Source organism: Alligator sinensis, unplaced genomic scaffold (genome assembly GCF_000455745.1).
Source record: "Alligator sinensis unplaced genomic scaffold, ASM45574v1 scaffold391_1, whole genome shotgun sequence".
Taxonomy (NCBI): domain Eukaryota; kingdom Metazoa; phylum Chordata; order Crocodylia; family Alligatoridae; genus Alligator; species Alligator sinensis.
Genome location: NW_005841889.1, coordinates 2,945,294 through 2,957,477, shown reverse-complemented (window position 1 = coordinate 2,957,477; position 12,184 = coordinate 2,945,294). Strand labels below are relative to the sequence as shown.

Genomic DNA, 12,184 nt, shown 5'->3' with positions numbered 1-12,184 from the left:
GGGACACAACAGCAGCCATGCCAAAATTTGCCGTAGCCCCCCTCCCAGAACCGCCACCGCCCTCCCCGATTTCAGCCCTGGCCCAATGCCCCGCCGGGAAGAGCCCATTGCCGCACCCAGCCCCAGCCCACAGTGGCAGCCTGCCCTTGCCCTACACACAGATCTGAAGGCACACCCCCCACCCCCCATGGCCTCCCGGGGTGCATGCAGCAGCAGGAGACACCTCCCCTCCTGGCACACCCTGGACAAGCCACTCTCTGCTCCATCCCGCACCCTGCCCTGGTTATGCAGCACCTGCCCTGGCCCCAGCCCCACTCCCTCCCTCACCACTGGGGCCTCGATCTGCACCACCCTCGCCAACGCCCCTTCTCTCACAACAGACTTACCAGCCCAACCCAGCTGCTCTCCACGCTGCTGGGCCGTGCTCCTGGCTGCCTGTGTGCTGCGCTGTGGCTACACACATACACGGGACATTTAATCAATGACAATATCAGCCACATCAGCCAAAAAAAGCCAATTGCTGATACTGTCAATCTTCCTTGTATCAATGCCAATCTGCTACGGAACCGATGCATCAGTGCACCTCTACCCAAATCCTGAATGAGACCCACCAGGCCTACTGAAATTTGCACAAAGCAAATATAGAGCCTCTTTTTATTCATATAAATATGAAAGAATCACTGGAAATATTTAAGTTAAATGCTTCCTTCACAACATTTCTTGTGTTGACTACATAATAAAATGGCAAATTGCCATTGTCCAACAGACTCCAGTTACCTTATGCACTACAGAAATGATGTATTCCAATATCCATCTGTCTGATACCCCCTGTCCCAACCTCTTCAATTTATTATACCAGGTTATAGTGAAAAACTTGATTTTTCTTGTCTGCATTTAAGATACAAATATAAAACTGGATTCAGGATTCTATGGACCACTGGATGCACAGATAGAAATTAACAATTCTCAAGTTCCACAGCAAGAAGAGGTATTGCAAAGGTGGTTTGCCTGTGCAAAGCCTCCTGAGGTAATATCTCCAAATGACTGTTGGAAACTGCATGTAAACTTTGCTTTGAGAAGAGCAAGATATTCCAAGTGTAAACTTAAACAACTAGTGTAAGAGTGCTTGATGAACTTAAGAATCTGAAGTTTACCTGCACAAGCTGTTGTTTCAACTTCTGGATTTCAGAAATATTTAGCTCACTCAGAAGATCTGAGACCAGACTTGGGGCTGGAGGGAAGCTGTCATTCTTTTTGGGTGTGGATGTATTATTCTTGCTACTGGTAATTTTGCTGAGGCAGTTCTGTTCAAAGCCATTCATGATCTCATCGTTATTGGGCTCAGTAGCTTCATCGCTGAACTTCAGTCCATCCAAAGAGATGTTGAGGTGGCTGGTGTACATGGAGTCGTTGATGTTCATGTAATGAGAGAGCTCCTTACGAAGATTATTCTTTTGCTCACGCTCTGTCTTCAGAGTTTCCAGAGCTTCCTCAAGCTGGCGTTCTGATATTTCTTTCAATCGTATGGCATCTTCCAGCTGGCTGTTGAGAAATTCTGTTTCCTCTTCAAGCCGTTTGATTTCGTGTTTTAGGCCTTCAAACTCCACCTAGATGAGAAACAGAAGAAAAAATATGACCGACTAAAATCCCAAACTGTAAGAGCTTACAGGACAAATTTTAGAATAGTTTGCTGTTGTGCGTTTTATATAGCTAACTAACTGTTGTAGTCAGTCTACCCTCTGAAAGTACATAGTATTTTCTGAGGAAACTGTTAAGCAGTGTTGGCCTACTCCAACTTAATAAGAATATTTGAGACGAAGTCCTTTTCTTTTTCACATCCTTCTGATAAAGTATTTAGTTGGAATCTGACAGGGCCATGCTGTGAGTGCTTCTGCTGTGGCCTCAAACTTGCGAGCTCTGAGCTATCAACTGGGCACCTTAGCACCTACACCACCTCAGCTCCAATGAGATGCAGTACACTGCACTGTAATGAGGCTACATAAAACACAGGTTTCCCTAGCACATTATGTAATCTCCATGATGGATTATTAAATTCACGTGTCAGACTTCACAACTCAACTGTCAAAGTGTCTAAAACTAAAGATTTTTTTAAAAGCTGTGAGCTTGAGTCACTACTGCATTACCGCAGTTTTATATAAATGTAACGCCATAGAAATCAGCAGTTTAGAACTGTCAGGATGAAGTGATGAATCAAATTCTATAATCAAGCTGTAAAAGCAAAATGTTTATCATCTCCCAAATATAGCCTAGAATGGTTGCATACCAAGCCAATATTGCCAACCTGTGGTGTAATTTAACTGTATGCCATTGTTTTCCCCATTTGTGAAATGCCTATTGCACACTGCTATTGTGAACCTTAGTTAATTAGCATAACATTCTTCGCTTTCCCTATATGGGAAAGATCAGCAGAAGTGCTAAATCGTCATTTATTTTTGCCAAGTATAAAAAAAGAATTAAAGCAATAATATCCACCAATCCAATATACCTGAATTACACCCAACACCAGATTTTGAAGCATTGACCCTTTGGACCACATCTTATTCCATCTATTAGCCACCTAAAATAACTGAGATACATAAGTGTGATACTATTAGACCTTGTTAGAGTCCTTTAAAATCCACTAAGGCACTTATTTTTGTAACATGCTGTCATCTTAGTTTTAAAATTAAGTCACAACAAAACAGTAAAAAGGAGGACCCTTCCACTTCATGTATTAATTGTTTTTGAGGGACCCAGGCAAGGTGAAATAGTCATCTAAGTACCCTTTGAATGCATAGAGTGTGATGGCCAGAACCAAAAGGGTTAATGAGCAACTTATAGCAAAAAAGAAATCTGCTTTTTAAGAGTATCTGATAAAGGCACATAATAAATATTGGCTAAAATAGAGCTTATGAAACTGCTTCCTGCAAATGTTTCCTGTCTGTCTGGAGTATAACCGTAACATTATATATAACTGTTTATACCAATCATGAGACTGACATAAGTTTTAAAAAAGCAGAACTAAAAAAAAAAAACTGCAGACTTAGCCGTTTTAATGAATTTTTGTTTAAAGGTCAAAAAGATTAACAAACCTAACCAGAAGGTATACTTAACACATCTTAAAAAAACTCTAAGTAGGATGGATTTGGGTGGGAAAAATGCTAATCTCAGACCCCAAAGTAATGTGGTGTGATTTGCTTATTGGGTAAACCCAAGCTTGGGCCTATTATAATAATTATATTAATAATATTAATATAAATAATTATATTAATAATAGTAACCTATTATAATAATTTCTAACACCTTTTAACCCCCATAAGGTAACAGCTATAGGGTAAGATTGTGAGTGGCTCTAAAGCCAACAGATTAGCATAAAACAGCATATAAAGGAACACGCACGTTAAGTGACCAGCAGGAAGGACGGAACACAATGGTCATTGCTGTTCCATGCCCCTGGATCCCTTACTCCCAGTGCGAGTGAGGACCAGATCCTGACTGAGGGATCTTCCCCAGTATTTCCTCCGACAGCGTGGATCGGGGACACCTAACTTCACTGGATCAACTTGACATGTACCTGACACTGAGGGACTATCAATAAGTTGCTAACCAAGTGGGAAATTTTTGTTAATTTGTCTATTTGTTGTTATTATCACTGTCAATTTTTAACTTTTATTATTATGTTGTCTGTTTATTAGCTTAACCTTTTTCTTAACTGTTATGCATGTAAATTTTATTTTTTGCTGTTACAAGTAAAATTCATTTTTACTGTTACAAGGAAACTTGTCATTGCTTCACTCCCAACTCCACCTTCTCGATCCCGAACCAGACAGCCCGGTGGCTGATACAGTTGCAGCACTCAGTCAGCCTGCAACTAACTTGATACACTCACAGTGTCCAGCTGGCCTGTGACAATAGAGAGTATGATAGGTAGAGTAGGATCAGGCCTTTTGTGTTTGCAAGTGAAGATCTGAGAAGACCTGAGGGCTTCTTCTGGTTATCCCAAAAGATTCAATTAAAACCTAATTAAAATTCATCAAATGCGATTATAGGATGGTAGAAAACAAAGTAATCCCATGTCACTTTTTAAAAAAATGGTTACTGTATTTCTAAACATACCCACCAAAGTATTAGGTTTAAGATTTTACAAATCTCATGAAAGGATATACGAAACAAGTGATTGCCCAAAACTGCGGGCATGAGCCATGCATGCACCCCAAAACTGGTTTAGGTTCAAAGTCAGAACTGCTGAATTAAGCTGTTTTTGGATGTATGTACTGGTACAACTTCATTTAATCTAAGGGGCTGAGTTGAAATCCTGCTGATTTGCTAGAGAAACCCCAATATACCCAATGAGGAAGAAACATGGAAGTGATGCTGCTATATATGGGCCAGACTTAAATTTGCAGCCCCTTTGTTACAATTCAGGATCTCTAATGTAATACTGGGGCAGCAGTCCTTGCATCCTTGTTGCATGAAGGTAGGATCACCAGATCATCATGGGTTTAGCCTATCCTCAACTCCCTTATATTACAACCTATTTGGAGCCCCCTCCTGGGCACATGGCTGATGTGGAGGCTCAGTGGCTGCACCCCAGAATGGAGTTTCACTTTGAAAGATTTAGAGGTACAATTGGGATATCTGACATCAGGAAATGCTCTATTTAAAAAAAACCTTCTATTCAGACCATTTAATATCCCCTTTACATTCTTACTCAAAATAAAGGATAGAGAACAAATCCTGCTAAATTTTAACCTAATATTTCCTATAAACTAAGGCAGAGACCACTAACTATACATTATTACTGGAGTATTTCTCATTTAATCCATGTTACACTATTTTCTGAAGCTTCTGAAGTAATTTTGTTTCATTAGCGCTTATAAAATGAGACTGACAAAACCTTCCTTGGGAAGAACTAAGATAATAAGGGCTTTCACAGGTGACTAGTTCATCAATATTCAACTGGAAAATTAGAAGTGCTGGGATTCTGTTAAACTATCTTCAGAAACTATAATACAAGAAAATTCTAAATTGATTGATAAAATATAATTATGTTTTCTGGAGGCTCTCCATATTATTAAAACTGTTTAACAATATGTAACTTAGTTGTACCTATAGATCGCACACATGCCAGCAAACAGTATCTGACATCAGCACATCAATTCAAACTGTTACAACAGGGAGTTAGAGCAGAGAAGAGAAAAGCACTAAGGAGGGATAAAAGTAGCACACACCAATCTGGAGAATGGTTCAATACACCAATTACAGACAGTAATACTGTACATCAGGTGGTACTGGTGATGCCTTACAATGTGGTTTGAAAAAAAGTGGTTAATTGGCTACTCCTACTGGTAACAGCAATAAAGGGCCAGCCTTTAACAGAGAAAAGAAGGAAGTAAAACAGGGGCAGGCAATTATTTCAAGCAGAGGGCCACTTACTGAATTTTGGCAAGCCTTCGAGGGCCGCATGACAGACAGCCAGGGGCAGATGAATATTAATTTTCTAAATTTTTTAGGGGTCCCGTGGGCCAGATGGAATAGCCTGGTGGACTGCATCTGGCCCGCGGGCTGCATTTTGCCCACCCCTGGAGTAGAAGGACTGAAAAAGACCACAGCAAAACTAGTAGGGCATGTCCTCAAGAGCTGAAATACGAGTTTCCCTGGGGACAAACAGTAGTGGCACGTACTGTCCCCAGGAAATGCCTGTACAAATGCACTCTGGCACATGGCATGTTCCCCTGGGGGGAGTAGGGGAGGCTGGGGTCAGCACCTGGGCTTGCCCCAGAAGCCTTACCTGAGATCCTGGGGACTCTGGTTCTGGGGGTTGCAGCTGCAGCAATCCAGCAGCCGGGAGCCTGGCCAGCAGCCAGAGTGTGGCTCCGGCTGGCCAGGCTCCAGTTTTGGGCACTGCATGCTGCTGCCATATGCAATGCCCTGCTCTTTTTTTTAGGTGTGGGTTTCTTTGACACAGGCATCTCCCAGTGCCAAAAAAACCCAACCCCACAGCACAGGGAACACTTGTATGTGTAACACGAGGTGCTGCAGACGGGTCTGTGGTGCTGCATACTACAAATGCATGCTTGCCTGGATGCGTCCATAGAATGCATGGAGGAAGCAGAGAGAACATGAAGGAAGAGAGAAAATTAAGTTGTTACCATAAAAGCACAAAGTACAGAAGATAGATTTTGTAGTTGGCACAGAAAACTAGAGGTAATGGCCAAGCAAGGACAGGAAGTTGCAAAGGCATTTCCAGGGCCAGCCACATTGCAACACTGCAGCCTGGTGCCTAGAGGAGCCAGGTTAATTGTTTCAGGACTTACCTGATTTTGCTTCAGGACAGACACTTGCTTCTGAAGGCAGATGTTCTCCTCTTCCAGCTCCGTGTAGTCTTGCAGCAAACGAGCTTCTCGGAATTTATATTCCTTGATGTCATCTCGCAAGCGGCCCCTTTGGATCTCCACATTCTGATTTGCCTGGAAAGAAAGCAACAGCATAGACTTTATATGGACAGCAGTGATAAAGGGTATTTTTTTTTAAACCAAACTTGCATGTATTCTCCATGTAATGAGGCTAACTAACAATTTATTTTTCATTTCTGAACTAACACTATAGGAAATTAAAGTAATTTGCACAACAATCAGTTATTTTCTTTTTGCTTATCTTGTGCATAACTACCCCTCTGCTCACTCACATACAGGTTTTCACCCAAGGGAAAAAAGTGACACTCACATAAGGACTCTCTCAGGCTGTGGCAGCAGGCTGAAAGTTTTGTAGTTAGGAGTCTGAAGTTACATATCTGGGATCTGTAGTTTCAGATGTCTCTAAGTACCTACATGCAAACATTTCACCCACTGCTTGCGAGTTTCACCAGGACTTTCACGCTATACTGACAATGCAGCAGTTATCTGGGGATACTGCACTGACACAGACTGTACTTTGATGCTGAAGGAAGTCCCACCAAGTCTAATAAAAGCCAAAGACGTCAACTCAGAAGAGACCGGGGAACCCTGGTACACTGAACAGTATTCCCTCCTTCAATAAAGATACTTACACAAGAGTTCGATAAGCAAAGAGCAACGCTATTTTCATATGCGCATGACTGAAAAGCATGTTGAGACGCATGAGAATGAAAAAAAAGTACACAACTTGAGTTTTACATAGACTGCATGCAAATAAACAGACATTACAATTGCTGAGTGAACACAAATGCCAACTGCACATTCTAACCATATTTTTACCACTCTTCATCATATTTTTTCACCAACAGTTTTGTTTGAACTATGTTATACCACTCATCTTGAATGAAAAAGTATGTTATCTATTATTGAAAATATTTTCAGAAGGAAAATTGTTGGGGAAAAAAACCAAACAAAAAACTTAGCCATAAAACTGTGACAAAATATTTTAGCAGCTGTATACTTCAGGGAGATAAAAGCTTTCCGAAGCAACTATGAAATGGTTCACAAACAAACAAGCTAATAAGGGGGTGTTGATTGTTATACTGTATTTGGGCTAGAACAGAGGTTCTCAAACTGTGGTCTGTGGACCACCACTGGTCTGCGAGCTCCATTCAGGTGGTCCACAGAAACATGACCCAAGGCTAAAGCTGACAAACATTACACCCGACTTCCTAGAACTTTGCTAAAAAAACCAAGCACATCCATAGCATTAGAAAGATAAGACTACTGATATTAAAATACGAGTTGTGTGCTTTGATTTGCAGAACAAAAAAGTTTAAGTCGTCCAGTGAGACCCACAGCAATTTTCAAGTGGTCCTCAAAAAAAGAAGTTTGAGAACCACTGAGCTAGAACGTCTCGTCTCTGCTGTCATTAATCCGGCAGCTGAGCTAATGCAGCAAGCATTCCACTTCTCTTCCAGAGTTCATATGTAAACTAATCCAGAGAGCTACATGGGATTTTTTTTTTTTTAACAAGTATACCTCTAGATAGAAACAAGACTATCAATGCTGCCTGTAGATGAATAAAAAAGCTCTGCATATGAATCAGCAAACTTTTAATCTGAGTGTGCAACAGACACACCCAGCACAAAGCAAAAGTGTTAAGAAGGCAGTTACAGAAAGGACAACACAAAGAAAATAAGTCTGCCGTAGGAGGATATGCCAACCCAGCCTGTTGTGTTTCCACAGGGTACATGGATCACCTGAACAAGTGCAATAAAAGGGAAAGGATCGCTCCCTCTCATATCAAGTCAGTCTTCCAACTACATAAATCAGCTTATTTACTTCGAGCAGACAAGAAAATAGTGTCCAACTCCCCAGCACAGTGAGTGACTGAAGTGAGGCTGATTGTTAAAACAGACACCAGATTACAATTAACAATGCAAATGAAAGGTCATTATATCTCATTCCACAGCATGCATCACAGCCCTGCAACAGTACTCCCAGCTTCAGTGGCACAAAGTTATTTTAAAATAGCATTTACTCTCCTTAACCAGAGCTATGTACGAGAGAAATTGATTCAGTTTTGTTTTATTTCATAAGCATTTTACTTTAAGAGTAAGGTGTCAGTGCAAAAGCAAACTGGAGCTTAGGTTCAGCTGATTGATTCATGCAATGTCTAACAAACCACAGTCAGGCAAATTTTACAAACTGCAATAGCCTCTCCAGCCCTCCTTTGCCTTCCCGATTGTCTCAAACAAAGCAAGTTCACTTAGTTTGAAATGGAAGTTGTGTAAAACAGTTGTTATGACTGTGCTTCAATACCTTTCATTCAAGAACCTAAAAACAGTTCACAAGCAGTAATGAATAAAATTTCAAAGCAGCCTTCTGGGGTACAAAAGGAGTACTGGTTTTCCCCGCTCCCACCCACAGACATGTCAGAACTCCCTTCTCTTCAAGTGTAATTTGGACCTCAGCAGAAAAAAAGAATCCAAAGCTAAATACTTGAAGCAATTAAAAAAGCTAAAACCCAGAACAGGCTTCTGGGCCAGACTCATTTGTGTGGTAGTTTCAGTTTGGAGACGTGTACCAAATTAAGAGTCCAGAGCTGTACTAAAATCAATGTAATACCTCCTGTGAGTAAGAGGCCTAGATCAGTAACTCTTCACACCAAAGAAGTCGCAAAGTGTTGTTTTCTTTACATGCTTGGTTACAACCATGGTTGTAACCTTAGCAAGGAGAAGACCTGAAGAAATCACTAAAACTGATACTTTTCAGAGACAGTGGGTTTAGGGCACAGAGCATCCTAAGACATCTCCTGCTGCTGCATGCAAGTTAAGCAGGCCTACTGTAATATTTTCCTTCTCTACTTTGCATAAGATAATATTTGAATGTATACAAGAGCCCAGATTTAAAAATTCCTGACCAAGGTAAAAAGAAGAGAGAACTCAGATTCACTGGCTGAATAGCTGACCATGCAGTTAGCTTGCTCTAACTACTAACTAAACGTCTGTGTTGCAGAGGTTCAAGTCCAGTTCCCTACCCTCTCATCCACATTTTCTCTCTTTCAGGTTGGGGAAATCATTTATTTCCCCAAGCTCTCTACATATACTGTATCGTTTTAAATCCACTGAGTGCACAGATTGAATCTACTGCTTAGACTGCACAAAGTCTGTATCAAAGAACTGGTATCATATAGAACAGAACCTGACACTACAGGGTATCAACATGTCAGAACTCCCTCTTCTCTCCAACTAAAGATATCATCTGCTACACAAATCTTCCATCTCATCCTACACAAGAGAGAATATTGATGAAACCGAATGCATCCTAAAATGGTTTTGCCCACTTCAAAGCACATAAACTATTTCTCTGTGCTGTGCATCAACCCTATCACTGTAACGGTAAGGGTGAATTTCTGCTCTCAACTTCCTATTAGTTACGTTCTGACAGTGACCTCCATTTTATAGCACAGATGTTAACTGTAAACTGTAAACATTTTCTTAGCATTAAACTAGGTATGGTCAACTACATCCTACTGGTTTTAGAGGTGTAGGTCTCACCACTGAGGCCAATTGTTCCACAGCCTTTGGCACATAAGCTAAATCAAGTTTCTTTTCCCCCCCCTCTCTCTTTCAGTTGAAGACAATGGACACTTAACATCTGAGAATAGCCACTCTAACTTGGAAAAATCTGTTCCACACAAGGTGTAACCAGTATCCTTTTAAGGTTAGCGCAAGTTGTGGCGGTGACTTTAGTAAGGCCAAGATCTGTCCCCCAGAAAGACTGTAACTTTGGTGTCTAGAAGTAAGAAATTCTCTCTTCAGTGTACATGCTTAGTGCAGAGATAAGCCCAGGTGATCAGCACCTAGTCTGGACATCAAGGTTAGCTGAGCTAAGTGTAAGCAGCCACCTCTCTCAGCAAATGTTATGCCATGTACAGGCATTAATACAACCCATGTCTAGTTTGGTTTAACTTTAGGACACGCCTAAATTTTACAGCAAAAATTACAACCCAGAGTACATGCAGCACTACAGTTTATGCCCCAGACAGGGCAGCTAAACTTGGGTTGAAAGTATACAAAAGCATAGGTGAGAGGGCTGTTTGTGGGCAGATGTTGATTAGGGTAATAACCATAAGAGCCCATGTTCAGTCTGCAGTAAAGACATCTTCCCACTAGATATGGAGTCCCAAAAATATTCAATATCAGATCAATTTTATAACTTACCAGTTTCAACTCAGTGTCTATAGTGCAGGGGTGGGCAAAGTACAGCTCACTAAGGGAATTTATGTGGCCCATGGCAGGTCCTTCGAAAGGACCTGCCATAAAGCCCGAGCCCGGCTTCTTGTATGTAGGCCCGGGGTTTTGTTTTTTAGCCATTAGAAAAAAAGAAAAAAGGAATGGGAACCCCCCCCCCCCCAAAAAACAAAAGCAGAGGAAGACAGTAAAAATTCCGTTAGTTTAGATACCATTCTCTCATATAACGTGCACCTTTCCCCCCAAAAAACAGCTACTGGAAATCGGAGCGTGCATTACACATAAGAAATACAGTAAGAACCGTTTCTGCAGCTTACCTGACAAAAGTAAAGTCTGTAGCACTGCACACTAAGCAGAACAATGGGCAGGCTCAGCTCCCCAGCTGCCACAACTTAATTACTTACTGTAAGGAAAGATAATGAAGTTTATTTTCTACCTACGGGGACTTTTCACCATCTTGTACCATCTATACTTTTCCCAGAGCCTGATGAAGGGACTTTGATCCTGAAAGCTTGCAGAAAAGGCAAATTTTCTTGACATTTCCCAGCTGGTCTAATAAAAGGTATCATTTTGGAACCAAGAGTTCTAGTTTTTTGTATGTAAGGAAATATGTTTTTAGAAGGGAGAAAGGAGAAAAAAGAAGGGGCATATATACATCTGAGGCATATATAGCATGCAAGGAAATATGGTAATGTAGGTGTGGTCAATCTGCCAAGTTTGGAGCTGTTAATTAACATTTATGCTCACATCAAACTTGGGTGGGCTGACTACACAAGAAAAGTCTCAGCTTTCCCATTCTCTTCATGCAACCTTTGCTTGTCACTCCCAGAGAGACCATCAGCAAGTCATAAATGTAAAGACTTGGAAATAGACAGACAAGGTTCTTTTGGTGGATGTGATACAATTTTTCCAACTATGCAGCTGGTCTAATAAAAGATATTGCATCTACCCAAAGAACCTTGTCTGTCTATGTCCTTAGACCAACATGGCTACAACCAACAACCCTAAAGACTTGGAAATGACTTTCTATTAGACTATCACAAGTTGTATCTATCCTCATCTTGCAAAAATGCAATTCAAGGGTAGCTCAGCCTTCTAAATTAGGTTGGCAAGGCACCCATTTTTCATCCAATGAAGGCACAAACAGGTTAACAAAAATCAGTTTCCCATATCTAAAGGGTTTGGTTTTTTTCTTACTCCCTTGGGTATCAGTATGTAATAAATTCAACTTACCTAGCAGGCTATTTTAAAAAATACATGGCACCCATGGGAACTCTAATTAGCAACAGCAGCATAAACCTACAGGCAACTAAAATAGAAATACAATATGACAATTTATTTAAACTACTTTCATCTGGTCACATTTTTTTTTTTTTTTTTTTTTTTTAATATAAACAGAACCATGGTAACAGATGCATAGTGTTAAACGTCTGGGCAATGGGTATCAGAAAGAGTCCAGGCAACGGGTCTCATCTCCCAAAGGCACTGTCCAAGATCAGAAAGTCATGTATTAGGGGAGAAGGAGAAGGG

At 40.9% G+C, this 12,184-nt stretch overlaps 1 protein-coding gene across 3 annotated transcripts in view; it reads right to left on the bottom strand.

Annotated features, from left to right (window-relative positions):
- The window catches only part of BICD2 (BICD cargo adaptor 2), a 155,691-nt gene that overhangs the window by 25,757 nt on the left and 117,750 nt on the right, over window positions 1-12,184 (bottom strand). For 2 of the 3 annotated variants that reach the window (XM_025197111.1, XM_025197112.1), the window contains exons 3-4: window positions 6,318-6,470; window positions 1,155-1,607 (exon numbers count right to left, since the gene is read on the bottom strand). In XM_025197111.1, coding sequence (XP_025052896.1) covers window positions 1,155-1,607; window positions 6,318-6,470 — 606 coding nt within the window. Of the gene's footprint in view, window positions 1-1,154; window positions 1,608-2,506; window positions 2,588-6,317; window positions 6,471-12,184 lie in introns of those variants that run through there. The other variant, XM_025197113.1, reaches the window with a different exon arrangement.